Genomic DNA, 21,101 nt, shown 5'->3' on the forward strand with positions numbered 1-21,101 from the left:
TCAGGGCGGCTTACAGTGTATAAGGCAATAGTCTCATTCTATTTGTATATTTACAAAGTCAACTTATTGCCCCCCCAACAATCTGGGTCCTCATTTTACCTACCTTATAAAGGATGGAAGGCTGAGTCAACCTTGGGCCGGACTTGAACCTGCAGTAATTGCAGGCTGCTGTGTTCTAATAACAGGCTTCTTACCAGCCTGAGCTATCATTGCCCCGTTATCACAGATTTTGATACAAAACAGGCCATTTGTGGTGTGCATTGTTACAAACTATGTTATTGGATCCATTCCTGTTAGATCTGAATTAGAAGCCAAATAAAGAAACTTGGAGGCACTGTAGATACAGAATCAGAACAGAACATTCAGTTCCACAACTCACTTTTCTCTCCATGTGTTACACACGTGGCTGCCATGAATGGTGATCGAGGATAATAAAGTTGCATGTTTAAGAGAAAACCAATCCTTCCAGATTTTTTTTTTTTTTTGGTAAGTTACAAGGCTGGGCTGTGTAGGGGACGCCATGGCTATGGTGAGTTCAAGCCTAATGAAATTAGAAACATATTTAGAAACATTTGGCTTATGGGCTATTGTATGGTTTTCTTTTATTAGTTAGTTTGCATTTTCTGTTACTCTGGCATCACTCGTTTGCTTTCCAAGATTGCGGAGAGCAGCACAGGATACGGAAGATTGTATAGCAAGCAAATATATATTAATATACGGATATTAATCGTGATTTTGGTAAACTGGTGGCGGTTAAAACTTAGGTGGATGTCATGCCTGTCTTCTGCAACTGGAGTCAGAATCTGTGGGCTTCATCTCCCTCAGCTGTGACTGAGGGAATTCTGGGTTTTGAAATCCTCATTTCTGAAAAGTCTCTCGCTTGGGAGAGACTGTTTTATGCAAACTATTTTGGGAGTAAAATTAGTTTGCCTCTATATTCTTTCAAGAGGGATGCGGTGGCTCAGTGGCTAAGATGCTGAGCTTGTCGATCGAAAGATCGGCAGTTCAGCGGTTCAAATCCCTAGTGCCGCGTAACGGGGTGAGCTCCCGTTACTTGTCCCAGCTTCTGCCAATCTAGCAGTTCGAAAGCATGTAAAAAATGCAAGTAGAAAAGCAGGGAGCACCTTTGGTGGGAAGGTAACAATATTCCGTGTGCCTTTGGCATTTAGTCATGTCGGCCACATAACCACAGAGATATCTTCGGACAGCGCTGGCTCTTTGGCTTTGAAACGGAGATAAGCACCACCCCCTAGAGTCGGGAACGACTAGCACACATGTGCAAGGGGAACCTTTACCTTTACCTTATATTCTTTCAATGCCTTGGATTTACATGTCTGCAACTTACTCTCTTACTTCTTTGGTCTTTGGGATAACCACATCTGTTTTACTATAAATGCCCCAAAGGGTGAAATCGAATTCTTTACAGAAAAAGCCAATACTTGTGATTTGGCAATAATTGGACAGTACCTGGTAACTTTTGTTGCTTGCGTTTTTCAAAATAATTTCACCAAAGACACTTAATGAGCTAGAAAGGATTTCTTTTCCTCTTCTTTATGTTCTCACTCAGATTTGATCAATTTAACTGGATTTCTTACTGGATGATAGATTCCACTTAAGAATTTCTGTTGGGTATGATTTTCTTTCATTCTTTCTTTCTTTCTTTTTTTTTTTTTTTGGCAGATAAATCCTCCCACTTGAATCCTTCTGAAGGATCAGCGTGTAAGTATATATAATGTTCCTTGTTTTTAGAGAACTACATCTAGAAAAATGAATAGAACAGAAGAGAATCACAGGATTGAAAGGTCCAGGTGGCCTTCTAGTCCAACCCCACATCTAAGGCAGGAATCCTTATACCATCCTGGACAAATGATTGTCCAATCTTTTCTTGAAAACCTCCAATGATGGAGCACCCACAACTCTGGTAGACAAGCTGATCCACTGATTAATTGTTCTCTCTGTCAGGAAATTCCTCTTTAGTTCCAGGTTGGATCTCTCTTTGATGAGTTTCCACCCATTGCTTCTTGTCTTACCTTCAGGTGCTTTGGAGAATACGTTCACCTCCTCTTCTCTGTTAGAGCCCCTCAAGTACCAGAGATAGCTATTATGTCACCCTTAAGCCCTCTCTTCATTAGGTAGCCATACCTAGTTCCCTTAGTCCCTTAACTGTTCATCATATGATTTAGTTTCTCTTCTTTTCACTTTGTTGCTCTTCTCGTCACTCTTTCATTCTCAGCTGAACTGAGAATGGTTGTAAACCTTTTGAATGTATGAGTTATGTAGAGAAGCAGGGTTTTTTTTTTAGGAGAAAGCCCATGTGGGGAAACTGCCAAGGAGTGACTAGGCCCTCAGGTTCAAATTCCCATTTTATCTTGGAATGCATCTGAGTCTCAAGATATTTGCTCTGAAAAAGGGGCTTAAGCCAAGAATTCTCCATCTTAGGCTTTAGAAGTAAATATACATAATGTTATCCATAAAATAAACAAAACTATGGCGATTGGTGGATGGCATTCACCAATGGCTAGATCCATGGTCTCCATCTTTGCTTGCTGCTTTGCTATTTATGCTATTCTTTAAAATCAAATAAGGCTTGCACAGGCCATGTAGGAATGAAATTGTAATACACCCTCATGAATTAAAAACAAAACAAAATAAAAGTGGTCCTCAACTTACAACCATTCCTTTAATGACCATTTGAAGTTACAACGGCGCTGAAAAAAGTGACTTATGATTGGTCCTTGCACTTAAGACCGTCACAGCTTCCCTACAGGATCAAAATTTGGGTGCTTGGCAATGGCCAAGCATTTAGACCAGGGGTGTCAAACTGGCGGCCCGAGACCAGATGTATCATGTGCAGGCCACGCCCACTCCAGCACCGCAAAGACAAAAAACTACATCATGCGATACATCATGTGAGTTTGACATCCGTGATTTAGATCAGGGGTCTCCAACCTTGGTCACTTTAAGACTTGTGGACTTCAACTCCCAGTTGAAGTGGCTGAGGAATTCTGGGAGTTGAAGTCCACAAGTCTTAAAGCGACCAAGGTTGGACACTCCTGATTTAGATGGTTGCAGCATCCCGGGGTGTTGTTATCATGATTTGTGATCTTCCCAGCTGGTTTCTGACTAGCAAAATCAATGGGGAGGGGGGTGGAGATATGGCTTTGCTTAACAACTGCACTTAACAACTTCGCAATTCACTTAACAACCATTGTGATTTGCTTAACAACCATGGCAAAAAAAAGTGCATAAAATCAGCTGCAACTCACTCAACAACAGCCTAGCTTAGCAATGGAAATTCTGGTCCCAATTGTTGTTGTAAGTCGAGGACTCCCTGTTTACATAATATTGTAATGTTGGCGTCACTGGTGAACAGTCGGCTGAGGAGATCAAGCAGGGGGTGAGATGGCCAGCACTCCGTCTTAGGATGACCATCCAGTGAAATTAATGGCAAACAAAACTGACCCGATAAGCCGGAGACCTTAGAAATATGCCGCTTAGAGCCGAATCTCAATAAAAATGAATGAGGCTCCACCCTGTAGCACTCCTTGCATAAAAGGAGTGAAAGTTGCAAATGGCTGGAAGTGACTGCCGTTGCTCAGCAAACGTTCAAAGCCATGCTTTCAGGAACCAGATGTACACTCAAACAGATTATCCTGCCTCTCCCAGTATGGGCTCCATGTTACAGCCTGGAACCGATTTCCGTAATTAAAACTGCTGCCAAAACGTGAAAAACAATTGTTTCTATTTATGTATTTGCTGACTTTCAAGCTGGCACTCCTGCTTGGTTGACAGCCTTTCCGTTCCCTGCCTAATATGCTGCTGAAGACTTTGGGGAGACAGAACAGAATTGGCAGAGGCCTCCTTTAATTATTTGAATGAGTTTATCCTGCCTTACCTCAAAGGCACAAGCGTGAGGGGTACATGCATTCAAAACTAAGGAGGCTAAAATTAGAGAAGTAAGTTATTTTTGGTCTTTCCAACGTAAAAACAAGCAGAAATCAGCAGGAAACCTACCAGGCCAAAGCTGCTTATGGGAGAGCCACATTTTTAAATTGCATCCTGCTTCTCTGCTTCCTTCTTGTGAAATAACGGGCTACAATAACCAAAGATATATTAAATAGTGTAGTTTAGACTTTCCTTTGGGTTGATGTTGTGATCCCAAATCTACACACCCCCTTTTTTCAACCCAGCTTTCTCCTATTTTGTTGCCAGAATCAGCATGCAGCTTGAATCTCTACAGGGCAGGGGTCTCCAACCTTGGCAACTTGAAGACTTGTGGACTTCAACTCCCAGAAATCCTCAACCTTCAACTCCCAGATTCTGGGAGTTGAAGTCCACAAGTCTTCAAATTGCCAAGGTTGGAGACCCCTGCTACAGGGAGTCCTTGATTTACAACCGCAATTGAGCCCAAAATTTCTGTTAATAAGCAAGACAGATCATAAGTGATTTTTGCCCTGTTTTACGACCTTTCCTGCCATAGCTGTTAAGTGAATCACTGCAGTTGTTAAGTTAGTAACATGGTTGTTAAATGACTCTGACTTCCACATGAACTTGGCTTGTCAGAAGATTTCAAAAGATGTTCCCGGAGACACGGCAACCGTCACAAATGTGAGTCAATTGGCAAGTGTCCGAATTTTGATCACGTGACCATGGGGATGCTGCATAAGTCATAAGTGTGAAAAACAATCGTAATTCACTTTTTTTAGTGCTGTCGTAACTTCAAGCAGTCACGAAACAAATGGTTGTAAGTGGAGGACTACCTGTACTGACATGGGCCAGAAAGACAGGGAGGGGCAGAACAAGCCTACTTGAGGCAAAAAAAGCCTGAGGTAAATTTGGTGAGCCCAAAAGGTGCCGAATCCTGATTACAAAATGCAATTTAGGGGAGGAAAAATGTCATCACATTTTTGGGGTGTTTTTTTTTCCTGAATGCAAGTAAAATGTCTTTGATTCTGCATTGCAAATGTGTTGATTTTTTTCTCTCTAATCTTTGAATTTCACAGCTGTTGTGTATGGCCTGGACACGCTGACAGTTGTGGGAATTGCCTTTGCAGCTTTTGTGATAGGTGCGCTGCTGACAGGAGCTTTATGGTTTATCTATTCTCGCACAGGTGAGTCCAATGTTTTTCCCAAATTGCACCGTGTAGCTCTAACTCTGACCATTTTCACTAGCCATTGATTTGCTTTGGAAAATAAAAGCCCCTGAAGGATCATTGCTGATGCCTATCCTGATCAATAGTTTGTCATTAAAAGGATTTTTTTTTAAACTATAGAGTTTCAAGTGTGGAGAATATTTATATAACCATATTAAATGACCATAGCAGTGTTTTTTCAAACTTGGCAATTTTAAGATGTATGAATTACAGCTAATATACTGAAAGGATAGAGAAAAATGTAGCTATCATAAGTAGGGGTGGAATTTTGTATTTTGCATCTGAATGGAAAATGAAAAACCATTTAAATATGTTAATTGGCATTCATAACAACTTGTCTTGGTAAAGATTGAGGCAACCATTCTGTAGCCAAATATCTGTAAATAAAGTTCACTGAATTTCCTGAGACTTTCTTTCAAAGAATGGTAGGTAGCTTCTTCATTGCATTGCAAAGAATATAATGATAGATCCTCATTGTGGTTGTGTATAAGTTGGTAGAAAAAACCAAACTAAGTAAACAAATATTACAGATCTAAGAAAAAGTACGTGCTCAGAAGATGATTGTGGCTTTTTTTGAAAATAAAGGCAAAATTAGATAAGATTAGCCAAGGGGTTGTTATACTAAGATTTTATCTGTTTTTACATATGGAAGTACAAAATCTCAGCTTTGACACATAAAATTGAATATGAACCAAAACAAAGAATTGTATGCAAATGAACTCTGGAAAAGAATGGAAATGTGTGGACAAGTTTCTTAGGAGTTGAAATTTCTTACACAGATCTTTCAAATCACCATAAGGAAAGTTCAGGGGTGAAATGCTCCCAGTTCTGACTGGATCGCCCGATCCGGTAGGGATGGCAGCGGGTGGTTCGGAAAACCAGTAGCAAAAATCCCTGCCCCCACCCCACCCCGCCCATGCCCAGCTGAGCCGAACGATCATCAGAGGGTTTTTTTTTTAACTTTTAAAAGCATTTTTTCTTTGGCCAAAAAAATGCTTTTAAAAGTAAAAAACAAAGCCTCTGATGATCGCGCGGCTCAGCTGGGATTGTCAGAACCCTTTAGAAGCATTTTTTCTACAGCCTCTTCAGCCGAAGAGGTTGTAGAAAAAATTCTTTTAAAAGTAAAAAAAAAAAAAAAAGTTGGCCACACTCACCCAGTCACATTACCCCCACCACCACCAAGCCACGCCCACAGAACAAAAAATGCTTCTAAAGGGATCAGGCAACTCAGCTGGGATCGCCAAAACCCTTTAGAAGCATTTTTTCTACAAGAGGTTGTAGAAAAAATGCTTTTAAAAGTAAAAAAAAAAAAAAAAGTTGGCCACACTCACCCGGTCACATTACCCCCACCACCACCAAGCCACGCCCACAGAACCAATAGTAACAAATTTTACATTTCACCAAGTTGATTTATGACTGAAAACTGCGACATACCATCAATGACTGTATTGATCCTAACCTTTCTGCAATTCGTTGGATAAAAAGAGAGCACCTCCCAATGTTTCTCTCTTGTATCAATCATTGGGATTTTAATTTGATGTGTGTAATTAACCCTTCTCTTCTAATCATTTTCCAATGCAGTTTTTGTGCTTTCCTACAATGTCCACATTAGGGCTCTGCAGAGATCTACTTCAAAGAGTAAAATATGAGTATTTTAAAACAAGGGTCTCCAACCTTAATAACTTTAAGGATTGTGGACTTCAACTCCCAGAGTTCCTTAGCCAGCTTTGCTGACTGAGGAACTCTGCGAGTTGAAATCCACAAGCCTTAAAGTTACTAAGGTTGGAGACCCCTGTTTTAAAACATGGTCTCTTCCTGGGCTCTTGTGGCTATCTTTTGCAGCTGAAATGAGATCTTAAGAAGAAATACTTTGCTTTAAGGTATTTTCCACAGATGTAACATGCATGCCCAAACATGCTCCAAATCACATTTTTGTCCTAGATTGCTGCATTACCTTATCCACTTTATGTCTTGGGTAGAAATTGGGGATACTGTATTTGGGGGATAGGGGAGAAATTGCTGGTCCTCTCTGGAAGAAATTATTAGCAAGGAAAAGCTTTTATTTCCTAAAATCATAAAGTAGAAGAGGTTTTGTATAACAGAAGAAGCACTTCAGTTTAGAAAAATGCTCTGCTGTGCTTCCATTACAATAATAGAAGGAGAAGTTCCATTTAAAACCGAACATCTGCCATAGATTAACAAGAGTGTGAAAGAACACATCACCTTACTTTCCTGTTTAAATGCCTCGTTTATTTCTAACGTATACGACTTGGCCTTGATACATCTGAATCCTGTTTCCTATCATTTATGAATCCGAGTTAGTTTGGAAAAAGCAGTGTCCAGTTTTGAGCAATCAGATCAGTGATGGAATCTGAACCGGTTTACTGAACCGGTTCGCTGGCCATGCATGCGCATTGTGCGTAAATGCGCCATGTGCGCGCATGCGCCATGTGCACCATGCGCCAAATTCAAGGTGTACATACGTGCAGTGCATGCCAAAAGGAGGCATGGGATAAGTAGAACAGCCTGGGGGTGGGTGATCAGCTGTGGCGTGTGATCTTTTTTTTACTTCTACTTTTTACTCCGATCCGGTCCGAACTGGTCCGAACATTTCACCCCTGAATCAGATCTTGTCTCCTACTTAATTCTACCTTATACAAATGATGACTAAGCCAGAAAATTGCAAGTTCAAATTCTGTCTAAATCAGAAATTACAACTAGTGGCTTCCAAACAAACTAGGATATGGAAAACAATTTTAAGCTATAATATAGCACATTCTGTCTTACCTGAAGTTATTAAGCATGGTTTCCTGAATTAGACATGATGGAAAATTCTGATTAATTGTGGCTAGTTCACTCAGGATTTGAGGAGCAAATAGAAGGGAATGGGGCTGTGTGTGTATTTGAACCTTATTGTATCTGGTTTACTGAGGTAATATTTGGTCAGTTGAATGTGTTTATGGCCCATCCTGCTGCAACTTTATACTAGGAAGAGATTAGGCAATTTGGCATAATTCCCTAAGTCCTATTTGCCTGCTTGGTGAGGGGGGACAGCATATAAGCCTTGTTTGAGCAATTTATTCAGCAGTGACTTAGTACACTGGCTGAACTTTTATTAGCTTTCCCGTTCCTAGTTTGAATACAAGTGACTCTTTCAGATGTCAAAGTTTTGCTCATGTCCAAGGAGTTCTCAACAAATAGGTACAGAAAACATGTTCCTTTGCGGATCCCCTCTTCCCACCCCCTTCCTTGTACGTGACGAGTCCATCCAGCGAATGCAAAGGGCCAAGAACAGTCTATTATTTATTAGTCTGAATTCAAAGCAAGCCGGTTTAAAACATATGTAACTGTCATCTCTGAAGATCTCGGCTTTCAAATAACAAGATTATGCAACCTGCTCTTCCCCTGCCCCTCCCCAGCCCCCAAATAATTTGGTGGGAAACTTAGAAGACTCCCTTTAATAAGTTCTGACTTAAAGAAAAGGGAGAATACAACACATAACGTTTGGCGTATGCGAGCATAGTGTACTGAGGGTAGAAAAAGCAAACAGAGTGGCTTGAAAGGGAGCCATATTGGCAGGCTTCGTCAGTGTGAATAATAAAGAACATGCTGTTGCACTCAGATACATATGACTATAAGCGGCTTAAAGATTGTTTATGGCCTATAGTGGGATAGAGACATTTACAAAAACATTTACTTTAAATAGTGTTCGGACAAACAGTGGTAAGAATCCTTCTCAGAAACAAATCTACTTTTCCAACTGGCTTAAAACGGTACATTTTGTCCTCAGAAATTTGCTGCAGGGGCCCCTTACTCCTAGCAATAGTTGCTTACAAAAAACCTCGTGGATAAGAGTCATTGTTCATCACAACTCATAAACTGACATTCAGGTAGTCCTCGACTTACGACCACAATTGAGGCCAACATTCCTGCCGCTAAGTGAAACGTTCTTTAAGTGAATTTTGCCCCACTTTACAACCTTCCTTGCCACATGTTGTTAAGCGCATCACTGCAGTTGTTAAGTTTGTAACACGGTTGATAAGTGAATCAGGATTTCCCGTTGACTTTGCAAAAGGTGATCACATGACCCTGGGGCACTGCAACTGCCATAAATATGAGTCGGTGGCCAATCCTCTGAATTTTGATCACATGACCATGGGGATGCGGCAATGATTGTAAGTGTGAAAGCTGGTTGTAAGTTACCTTTTTCAGTGCCATTGTAACTTCGAATGGTCACTAAATGAACTTGTTCTGTCTCCTTCCCCACTTCGGATTAACGAGCTGGCTTTCAGCCAGTGGATTCACGGCTCTTATCAGTCCTGGCAGAGAAATTGCAGCTGCCTGCCAAAGTTCAAACAAATAACTCACGTAGCAAGACTTTCAGCTCTTTTTGAAACGGTTCAGCTAAACTTTCGCTTCCCGTGGAGTGAGAGCAGTCCCAAAGCTCTTTATATATATCCTTCTAAAGCTCCTTATATATCCTTCCCTTTGATGACGCTGCCTCTCTAATCTTCTGAAGCGCGGGTCAATCCAAGCTTGATTATTATTATTGTCAGCTGGGTCTGAAGGCGTAGCTTGAGGAAGGGAGGAATCAGGGGATGATGGCCTCATTACGTCCTCCGACTGGCTTGGTTCTGGCTCCTGGAGCCGGGCCAAAGGAATCGGTGCTCCCGAGGTAAACCTTACCGACCCTTCCCCTCGCTCTCGGAGTCACTTTTGGGCATGGGGCCAGGTTCGGGGGCTGGAGTCACAACAGAACTGTTGTAAGTGGAAGACTACGTGTATTTCATCTGCTTTCTTTATATTTCTGAAGACTCCCAAATTCCCAATGGCAAACTGTACGGTGAAATCAGGAAGGGATGAAATTTGGGCTGTCACTCAACTATAGCATCTATTTATACTCAATTTTCCATGCAGAAGTGACTAATCAAACTTATCTTTAGCCTGTATTTTATGTATTTTAAGAGTGATGGGTGAGCGATTGGAAAACACAGGCCGTTCAACAGAAAAATCAAGGATTTGTTTTCTATAAAAGAGGGAAATGCTGGAAGAAAGATTGAAATTCCAGCAGAGATCTGTGCCACAGAGACAAGGGGGCATAACCCCAGAGTTGAAAGGGGAAAAAATGCATCTGTTGCAAGTTTTCTAGCAAGAGGAAATAGGGGAGGGGAAAAACACGAGACGGTATTTTTTTGGCATCCAGATACTGACAGCTGTGCGTGCCGTTTTCCCCAAAGACAAAAAGGTATTCACGGACACATAGTTGGAGCAAAAGATATACAGATTGCAGCTGATAAGGTGAGGATGGTGCATAACGCAGTGTAATAGAGTGGTTTGTAGCCTGGGTGACAACATCGCTGTAATAGGACCCAGCGGCAGGGGATGCGGCCAGTTCTACATTTTGCAGATCGTTTTCCTGGCAGAAAGATTGAGGGGGCCCTATTAAGGGAATGAAAGCAGCAAACTTGAACATATAGAAATCGTGGCTTTTCTCTCCTAAACGTTCTCAGGTTTTATTTTGGTTTTAGCTAAGAAAGCTTTACAAAAATCTCAGGGGGGGGGAAGGAATTCTCTCACCTTTCATAGCTTCTACAGTGTGAGGAAAGGCTCTATGTGCCTAAGGTTATGGGATCAAAGAAAGAATACCTAAAGTAACCTCAGAAATGAGACGCTTGAACTCAACCCAGGACGCTGTCCAAAGTTTGTTTCGGTTACGGGGGGAGGGGGAATCAACCTTGATTCTACTTCCTGCTGCCAAAAACATATGAGCCCCCAAATATTTCACCCAATAATAAGAGAGAGAGTTATTCATGCATTTTCTCTTTTGACGGTGTAGGAAGGAAGGAGCAGAAGGAGGCAAAAGGTGGAACCCAGGACTTACGCATTTGAATGCCTTCTAGATTGCGCATCCTATTGAATACCTTTGGGGCAGTCAATTACATTCATTTATAGAAAGAATCCCCGGGGAAATAAACCTGGGGGAATTTGGTCTGTCAATGTTTAGCTGCTTGGAACAAGGACGAAAATGCCTTGATAAATGATAGTGAATTGAAGACCTTTCTTCCCTTCTCCTCCCTTCTCCTCCCCTCTCTTCCCCTCTCCTCCTTCCCTTCCCTTCTCCTCCTCACCCCTCCCCTCTCTTCCTTCCCTTCCCTTCCCTTCTCCTCTCCTCTCCTCTCCTCTCCCCTACCCTATCCTACCCTACCCTCACTCCACTCCACTCCACTCTCCTTCCCTTTCAGGGGTGACAAGGAGAGTATGAGAGAGTAGAAGTAACTCTGAGCTTGCTTTTTATTTATTTCTTCCTTTCCTCCAGGAGAACCAGAAGGAAGGCAGCAGGTTCCCACATTGCCACCACCCTCTGAAAACAGCAGTGCAGGCCACAGCATTGGCAGCACACAAAGTACCCCCTGTTCCAGCAGCAGCAGGGCCTAACACAGGAGGCAGAGTGGAAATGCATGCAGCAACATTGGAGACCCGAGGTTCAAAAACAGCTGTTTGTTGCCTTTTGCTTCCATTGGTTTGGATTCTTTGGCAAAATGAGAAGGCATTTCCTTCTTTTCTCAGCTTTTTCCGGATAAACGCGGTCCTTGAATCTCCCGCCGCATGCTAAAACTACACGTGACGGAGCTACTCGTTTTGTGCGGCTGTGGACCGAGTACAAAGGTCCACGCGTTCTCAATGTGAAACACAACTTCCCCCACCCCACCCCCCTGTAAATGCTGCTTTGTCTCCAGAGAATCCCAGGGCTGAGTTTTGCAAACGTGTAGGAGACACCAAGTGTCGGCAAAAGGGATTTCAGTCTCATAAGCTGGGGAAGGGGTTTTGTTTTGTTTTGGTTTTTTTGTTTTTCTTAACCTCCCTCGCTCCCCCACCCCACTGGGCACAAAGGCAGGGTGGTTTCAAATGCCGCATTTGAAACTGATTTCCTCCGATCCGCATCGCAGGTCACCGTAGCTGTGCCACTGTGTAATTGTTGAGCTTGACTTCGGAAGGCCTTTTGCCCCGGGTTGTGCTGTTCTCCATTGAAGGGATTTGTATCCACTGAAAGCAGCATACAGGGGCTAAAAATACATGTTGGTTAGATATTTGTAATTACTTGTCTTTCCTTCTCATATATCCAAAAGCTTGCTTGAATACTTAGGGTAGCTTTAAGGGTCGCTCCATTTCCCCCCCCTCCCCCCCTTATTGAGAACTACTTTTTTTTTCCCCAGGACGGAGCAGCTAGTCTCACCCTTGTAACCTAAGATTTTGCTACAAGGCGCTCTTTGTATCCTGCATGCTTTTCACCTGCTCTTTGTCTTGTGGCGATTTGCATTAAGCCCTCACATGGTCCTGTCTCACAGCCTTGCTTCGTGAAAGGCAGGGGTCCTCAGGCCATGGATTGGTACCGGTCCATGGCCTGTTAGGAACTGGGCCACACAGCTGGAGGTGAGCGAGCGACGCTTCATCTGTATTTGCAACCACTCCCCAGTACTAACACCACATCCTCCACTCCACCTCATATCATCAGGTATAAGATTCTCATAAGTGCGCAAACCCTTCTCTAAACTGCGCATGCGTCGGATGTAGGTTGCACGCTCCTCCCCCCCACCCCAGTCCGTGGAAAGATTGTGCTCTACAAAACCGGTCCCTGGTGCCAAAAAGTTTGGAGACTGCTAATGTGAGATGTGCTTGCAGATATAACCACCTCCCTACTCACTGCTGTGTTAGATGATGCATTTCCACTGAGTGAATCTGCAGAATTGTCTGTGGCTTTTGTATAGAATGGGGAAATATTGTTTTTTCTGTAAAGGCCATACCCAGCAATGCATCCATGAAGCTATAGTCTGGAAGGGGATGGGTGGGTTGCACTATGATTGCACTTGGAAGTTCAGGATGGGATTATTTCATTGGCCAATTTTGAATTTAGGCATGCCTGAATATGCTTCACTAAAGAAAGGAAGACTACAAAAACTAAAACGGTTCCCTGATACAGTTTTTTATATATTTTTATATTATTTTCAAAGCTGTTTATTGTAAGACATTCATTTTGGTTGGTTTTGTGGCCTCAAAGCATCTAGAGATATTTGTAGAATACATGTGGCCATGCTTAACATGACACATTAAGTATATATTGCTGACTTCTAAAAGTATAAACTAATATTCAAATTCAATTCTGTGCCCCATGAGAATGTTCTGCGTTAAAAATAGGTAGCTTTTTTTACTTTTGGTTATTGAAAAACACTAAGGTCAAATATTGTGGATCCAGTTTTCTATCATGTTATTTTTTTCCAATTGTTTAGTGCTCAGTGGAGACAACTATTGAATCATGCTATTGTTTATGATTTATAGCATGGATAGCAATAAGATGTCCCCTGTAAAAACTTTCTTAGGTTTTGATTCCAAGTCATCTCAGCTTCACAATTGGAAATACATCAAAGTAAGACTTGAAGTGGCATGAAATTGTAAAAATATTATGTTATCATTTTGAGAACTGAAAGCAAAATAAGCACAGTTATTTTTTGCAGATAATCATAAGTATTATTCTGATAACTTCAAATGTTAGTATTTTTTCATATTTCTGTAGCTGAATTTTTACTAGAGCAACTTACTGATCAGTTGCAAGGGAATCAGAAATTGTACCCATTTAAGCTTAGATGGCATACATTCAGTTTGCATAGTCAGTTATTTTAACTGAGATATTTAAATACGTGTTGAACAAAAAGTCCTATAAATACTCCACCTTCAACACAATTTGTTAGACTAGTGATTGCAAACCTTTTCTGTGTGAATCAGTTCATTGTTATCACTATTATCACTGTTGCCACCACCAAAAGCTTTAAACATGTAAAAATATTGTGCAATTGTGGTAATCCCATCTGAAATTTTATAAGATTTTGGAGGAGGAAACAAAAATGTAAGATTAGCTGATTTCCTGAGGTTTTGGGCATTCCAAAACATAGGTATTCCTTGCTTGAGGCTACAGTCATTGAGCGAGACATCATGTGACCACAACTTATGATTTTACTTCCCCTTCTCTATTTAACTGTTGCAAACCAGTTGTGAAGCATACATATGGCAAACTTGTGCCTGCAGGACACTGCAACAGTTGTAAATACACACTGGTTGCAAAGCACCTGAATCCTGTTGTAAATATAAGGATTGGTCACAAGTCAATTTTTTAACACTGTCATTTTTTAACTTTGAATGGTTGTTAAATGAGGCCATTGGTAAGCGAGGACTACCTGCTTCCAATCTTAGCTTGCTGTTTGTTTTGTGTCCCCGCTGGAGATTTGTAGGAGCTATATAGATTAGTAATGATCTCTATGTTGGAAAGGATTCCTTAGCTAATTTGAGTGAAACTGCGCTAGGATTTCAGAGGAGGTCAGGAATGGCTAAATGCACAATGCCTGGCTGGGTTTTGCTTATAGTAGAGTCCGAAGAAAGCTGGGGTTTACTCCCCCAATTCTCCACTCCATTAAAATTACTTCTGTGGCACAAAAGAATTACCAGCTGACTCCCAAAAGTCCAATTACAGCAGTCAGTTCTGATCCCATTTTTTAAATAGTAGTTCAAGAAACAGATTAAGGAGGTATATCAAGCTCAGAGAACACCAAGGACCCCACAGTTCAACTCTGAGCTACAAATATTTTCTTCTGTCAGAAGTAGGTGTAGCTTTTCACCCCCTCGAGTGGAATGTTCTCACCTGGTGATGGGCAACATTTTCAATTGTCAATTTTATTAATGTTCAGCTCCAGGAGCATATTCCAAAGTTGGTACCTAGGAGAGGACCACTTTTTGTGTTGCATTATATGCAGCCTTGCATTTAACTTCCTGGATAGGTAAGCTACCAATGGTGATACAAAATATAGACCCCATTTTGTTTTTAAAAATGCTCAAGACTACTACTCATAATTGAAATCCAAGATGCAATTTTTTTCAAGACAAGTTAAAATGAATCAAAAATAAAATTCTGTTGCAGAAATGATCAAATGTGAGGATTTTGGCAGATTTGGAATGTATTTAAAAGAAATCAGACAAAACAATTACCTACCACACCTAAGTGTTTGCAGGACTGGATTAGTGGGAGGGGTCCAGACAGCCAGGATGCTACCTGTGTATTTAAAAAGAATGCGCTTTGCCTAACCTTCAGCTGAATGTATTATGCAATCATATTCTATGTATGAAAACCTTTAAAATGTCTTCAGAGAAGACTAGAGTCTTTAAATCAATCATAGCTCTATTATATTAAATGTGAGCATAAAATATAAGTATATATTAAAAATACATATATTTAAATCTAAATGGCTTTATATATGGTGGGTAAGTTTGGTTACTGTGAATTGTGTGGCTTTGTCTAGGAGTTATTTCCCCTGTTTTGATTCTTTAGATTAAAAAAAGTAGAAGTATAGAATTACTATTAATTTGATTCCTGGAGTAAAATGTTAAACATGTTTTATGTAAAACATGTAAAAAAATGTTTTGTATAAAATGCTTAGATTTTTTTTTTAGAAAGATGCTGCATTATGAATATTTCTATTGAAAACTACTCTACAAAGAAGCTTTATAGTTCCTGTCATATAAATTAATTCCACTTTAACAACTAGAGAAGTTACATTTTCCTGGACCTATATTAAAAGATTAAAATAAAATGAATAGAGCAACCTTGCTGCACTTAAACATGCTACAGAAAGCTCAGTTTTATTATATATTGACTTTGTTATTTTCCCTTTGTTAACAATAGAAAATTATTATATTGTTGATTGGACAGTGAAGCTCCTTTCTCAATCCTTCAGATGTGTTTGAATGTTTCCTACAATGTTCAGCCTGGATGTGTTGACTGGGAACTCTGGGAGTTGTAGTTCCACCTGGAGGCAATCAGTTAATAGTAGATTATTTAGTCCAGTAAATTGTTGTATATTTCAGTTGAATTATAGAAGTCCTGATATTAGTAATATTGAAGAAGGGAGCAACTACTGTTATAAACCAGACACCAAATAAGAAAGAATATTTTTAGCGGATAAGTGTGCTACAAGCAAGTAACTTTTTTCACAGTCATTGAAGTCTGTTTTGTTTTTTTACAGCTATAAACTTTGCATTATGATGCCATTCACTATTTACTAAAAGTTTGGGGTTTTTTTTTATGATGGTGGTTCTTGTATACTGTTTAATGCTGCCTAGAAGTGCTTCTTGTGAATATATTGTGTCACACTAACACATTTTAAAACTTGGTTTTAAAGATTTATGGTATGGTATTTTGCAGGAATTTTGTCAGAACATTTGTGGATAATCCACTATAACCCTTGTAATATCTGTTGGCAGACATCAAATTGATCCTTTTTAACAATGATGTCAACTTTTTAAATTTGATTAATGTGTATACCAGGGGTTGGCAACCCGTGGCTCTGCAGCCGCATGTGGCTCTTTCATCCCTCTGCTGCGACTCCCTATTGCTGATTGGCTCCACAATTGATAGGGTTTTCAGTTAGGACAGGTAAAGGAAAAAGGATGCGGTGCTAGGTGGAGACTCTATGGTGAGGGAACCAACTTCCGGTCAGCAGAGGAAAAAGGATGCCATGCTAAGAGGAGACTATGATGGGGGACTTCCTGTTGGCTCCAGAATTGAATGGGGGCTTCGATTTAGGACCTTTGTGGCTCTTTGAGTGTTTAAGGTTGCCGACTCCTGGTGTGTACCAATTTGCCAGGATCATGGCTAGGTTGAACCAACAACACACACACAGAGAGTATATATGTGTTTTTAAAAATAAATAAAATATTTGAATTTTTTAAAAAAGGGTTGTTTTAATCCAGCCCAACCTTGTGTTAATTCAAAATTTGTCAAATGGCTCAAAAATATTATCTTTATTCACAATTTGACAAAATTCTTCTGATGCCTCCAATAAAAGTATCACCCCAAGCAACCTCTGCCTTGAGGAGTGAAAGCAAAAATTAGACTCCTTATTCATACCTTTAAAAAAAAACAAAAACCTTAAATATCATACGTTCTATATTGCTGGCTTTCTCATCCAGATATACTTATAAATATTTGCTTGCCTTATCATCCGATCATATATTTTTTATAAAGCTTGCCAATAGCGGAACTACTAAAATAAGATAAGATGAAAAAAAAAAGACTGTGTGTTGTAAACTTTATTTTGGCAATGTATAAACTTCACTCTCGTTTTGCTTGTTATGTTGATAATACCTGTCTAATCAAAGCGCTCGCTTGTTCAAATATTTTCACATTGGGCAGCTGTTAAGTTGACTGTCAGCATGCCGTGCATTGTGTAGAACTGGCACTACATTCTGCAGATTTTTTTTAAAAAAAGGTTATATGTTCTACCTTATCCGCCCCTTAATGGTCTCTGTCTGTATGCGTGTGTCTTTGTCTTTTCTATGATGTAGATCTACCTCAGGCTTCAAAAGAAAACTCTTGCTGATTGTAAGTGCAATTCAGCGGGCCCTGCTGCTGTTGAATGCCCCCTCCCATTTCAAAGGGGCATTGGGGGTCTTGGCCTGCCAAGCTCATTAGAATAAATGGACGATAAACAGCGGTGGCCCACGCTGGTTTGCACCCCCTGTGAGTAGAGTATTTTTAATGAGGCAATTGTTCTGTTTTGTTTGTCCGACCTGGGGTGTTCATGAAGCAACTGATTCACGGTTTGGAGTCAACCATTTCCAAACATAAATACTTTAACCTTTAAAGAAAAGAAAAGGAAAAAAAACCCTGGGTTTTGGGGGATTTTTTTAGCCAGTGAGTCTGAAAAATATGCCTTTTAAATCCCTGTGGCCAGTTTGAACACCTCCTATGTGTATGTGCCTAGTTTATTCCCCAGTCCAGGAAAAACAAAACAAGAAACAAAAACACTCCTTTGTGCATTTGATAAGTTGTACAGTTTTGATAAAAACCGTGTAATGTTACCTTGTGTTCTCCGTGCTTAATAAAGATATCTCCATTATTAATAAAACTTAGTGTTTCTTTTATTAAGTCCAGTCTTAACGTCTCGTACAAGAGGATTCTTTAAAACAGCACAATTTCTTCAAACCTAATAGGGACTTGAAATATTACATAACAGAACGATGAGAACCGCAACAGCTGTGGGAAGTAATCCAGATAAGAAGAACCGCCCAGAAGGACTAGATCTAACTTTATTGTAAGGTTACATTAATAGAATCATACAAGTCTGAAAGTACAACTCTCTCCTGTCAACTTTATAATCCAAGACACTAGGGAGGGTCCCAACTGAGATGTTTGCCAGCCCCTCTTTTCTTTCTGCAGGCTCAGCTGCAGCTTGTCTGACAGTTGTCTAATCTGTGGTTCTTCATCCTAAAATCATTCCCACATAACATTACATCACACTTCTTGGGAAAAATTAAAACAAGGGAAGGGCCCAATTTCCCATAACATTGAGCGCTTCCTTCTGTATATCTCTCTACATTAGTATCTCCTTGACTTCTTCCACTACATAAAACAACTCAAAGTTTTCACCTGCTTGAAAGCATCTCTCCAATACCCCTGATAGTGTCCCTCTATTCTTAACCATCATGGTTTGATTTAATCACGACACTGATATTTCTATGGTTGTAAATATGGCTTTGAAGTAAGTCCTTGCCAATGATTCCAAATGTCAGATGAAAGATGTCCTCCACCTGATGTCCCCAAGATATTTCAAATACGAGTTCTCCAACCTTCCCAAACTGCAGACAAAGGAGAATTTCATTATAAGGCAGCATCCAACTGGAAGGCAAATACAATGAAATGCAACTTGTTTTTAAGAACAATGGTTTATAATTATCCAATTGGACAGTTGAGTTGTGACCTTTTTTAAAATGAAATATACAAAAAAAAACACCCTTAGAATATTGCTCAGAAAACCAAATGCATTGTGCTTGTTCTTGCCAGACGCTTGTGAATAAATTAGTATTTTGATAATCGAAATGATTACTGAATGTCAGCTGCAAGAAGAAGCTAGACCAGACCCTTTCTTTACTCTAAACAAAGTTTAAATATACAGTATAATACTGTGGGTTAGAGGAATATGGCACCATATGAAGCTCTATTCTTCCTATAAAGGTCTATAATAAGTCATCTTGTAATTGCAAGGCCAAAATTTATGAGGGCTGAAGTCTGCTTGCTGCCTTTGTTTTTGTTCTTTATTCCCAGTGTCATAACTTTAGACCAGACCTTCTGCACTTAAGTGCATTTACTTGGATTGGATTGCTCAGACCCATATAAAAGTCAAATGACATCACCCATCTCCTAAAAGGGCCAGAGCTTAAATTACTCGTTCATGGATTGTCTTATTTATTGGAAGCCGTAAGGGAATTTGCACGTGGAAGGGTTTATGGTGAAGCAATATTTGAGGCCTCCGTGTTCATGGGACATGGGCCTTTTGTTTCAACTTACTTCACCTTACATATATTTGTTCACTGGACGTGTTTATTCTGGAGATCGTTGCCAAAGATGAAGGTTGGGAAAACCCAGAAGCTGTCATTTAATTATTCAAAAAAATAAACGTAATGCAACCATTTATATTGAGCTTTGGAGGGGAAACTTCAGCTTGATTTTAAAATTATTCTATACTGTGAATAACACAATCATTGAATAGCTCACTTGTGATACTGAACTTTTGACAGTGTTGTGGAAGCCAACATAAAGTTCTTTCCCACTAAAAGGATAACTATTCAGGAAAAAGAGGGAGAAAAGTGAAAGCTATTCCTTAATCTTCTAGCTCTTTAGTTTCAATCTGAACAAGAACTGATGTAATTCTAGCATGGAGTGCTTACAAGAAGTGCTCTAGGTTTGTTGTTCAGCAACATTACAAACAGTTACAAAACAGTGACAAATTCTTACTGTGAAACAAGTCCAAAATCACCTAGTACAGGGGTCTGCAAACTTGGCTCTTTTAAGACTTGTGGACTTCAACTCCCAGGGTTCCTCAGCCAGCTTTGCTTTGTTGGCTGAGAAACTCTGGGAGTTGAAGTCCACAAGTCTTAAAAGAGTCAAGTTTGCAGACCCCTGACCTAGTATAACATTTGCCACACATTCTCAACACCAGCATATTAGTACCCTTATAATAGAGCAGAATAACAGAGAATGTGAGGTAGATCCAGGAATAACAAGAAGAGATCTCGAAAAGATCATACTGTGGCACTGCTGATTATTATGATGGATGTGCAGCAATCTGTAGCCTTCCTCTTGTCAATAGGAGATTAACTTTATCCTTTCCATTCGCGCATCTTTGTTAGGTTGGATCTTAAGCTTAGGTTGCCAACCAGCCAAGAAAAAGCCAGGTCTGATTTCTGCCTACTTCTGCAGCATCGATTAATTTTATTTTAATCAAAGCATAAATATAGAGGAAGCTGTCAACTCCACTATGACTTTTCAGTTGCATGTGTGCAACAGCAAACTATAGTGGTGGCTTCCAAGCTGTGCTATCAAGGCTGTCTTAGAATTTGTAGTAGACCACCTGCACGCAGCTTGCTCCCCACTTTTAATCTTGGAAATCACAGCTGTATAGACTGCATTCTCATCTCTCAAAAAGCCACATGATGGGCCACTAAATGTACCCAGTGATGTCCCTGATTTGAGGCTGGGCTCCACTTAAGACCCTTGCAGAACTCTCTGCAACATAAAAGGGCATTCCTTAAAGGAGAGAGGGCATTGGGCAATATTTTTCTCTTGACATCTGCCATCTGTTGGGAGACCTCAAGCCGGAGTGGATTGGGTTGAAGGAAGCAATGGAATAGTGTGGAAGAGGGGCAGGGAATTCTTATCCATCCCCGTCTCCATCCCTGATAAAACTTTTTCACATTGTCTTCCTTTTTCCCCCCTATGCCCAGTACCATAAGAGGGTATTCAAGATGAACAGAACAGAACAGAACAGAACAGAATAACAGAGTTGGAAGGGACCTTGGAGCAGGGGTGAAATGCTCTCGGTTTGGAGCAGATCACCCGATCCGGTA

General features: G+C 40.4%; 1 protein-coding gene across 3 annotated transcripts in view; it reads left to right on the top strand.

Moving 5' to 3' along the window:
* Window positions 1–18,103, top strand: part of TGFBR3 (transforming growth factor beta receptor 3) — a 195,654-nt gene extending 177,551 nt beyond the window's left edge. For 2 of the 3 annotated variants that reach the window (XM_058174719.1, XM_058174718.1), the window contains exons 15-17: window positions 1,681–1,719; window positions 5,004–5,111; window positions 11,470–18,103. In XM_058174719.1, coding sequence (XP_058030702.1) covers window positions 1,681–1,719; window positions 5,004–5,111; window positions 11,470–11,588 — 266 coding nt within the window. In that variant the 3' untranslated portion in view covers window positions 11,589–18,103. The remainder of the gene's footprint in view (window positions 1–1,680; window positions 1,720–5,003; window positions 5,112–11,469) is intronic. The other variant, XM_058174720.1, reaches the window with a different exon arrangement.
* The last annotated feature ends 2,998 nt before the right edge of the window (window positions 18,104–21,101 follow it).

The sequence above is a fragment of the Ahaetulla prasina genome, chromosome 3, assembly GCF_028640845.1.
Source record: "Ahaetulla prasina isolate Xishuangbanna chromosome 3, ASM2864084v1, whole genome shotgun sequence".
NCBI lineage: Eukaryota > Metazoa > Chordata > Lepidosauria > Squamata > Colubridae > Ahaetulla > Ahaetulla prasina.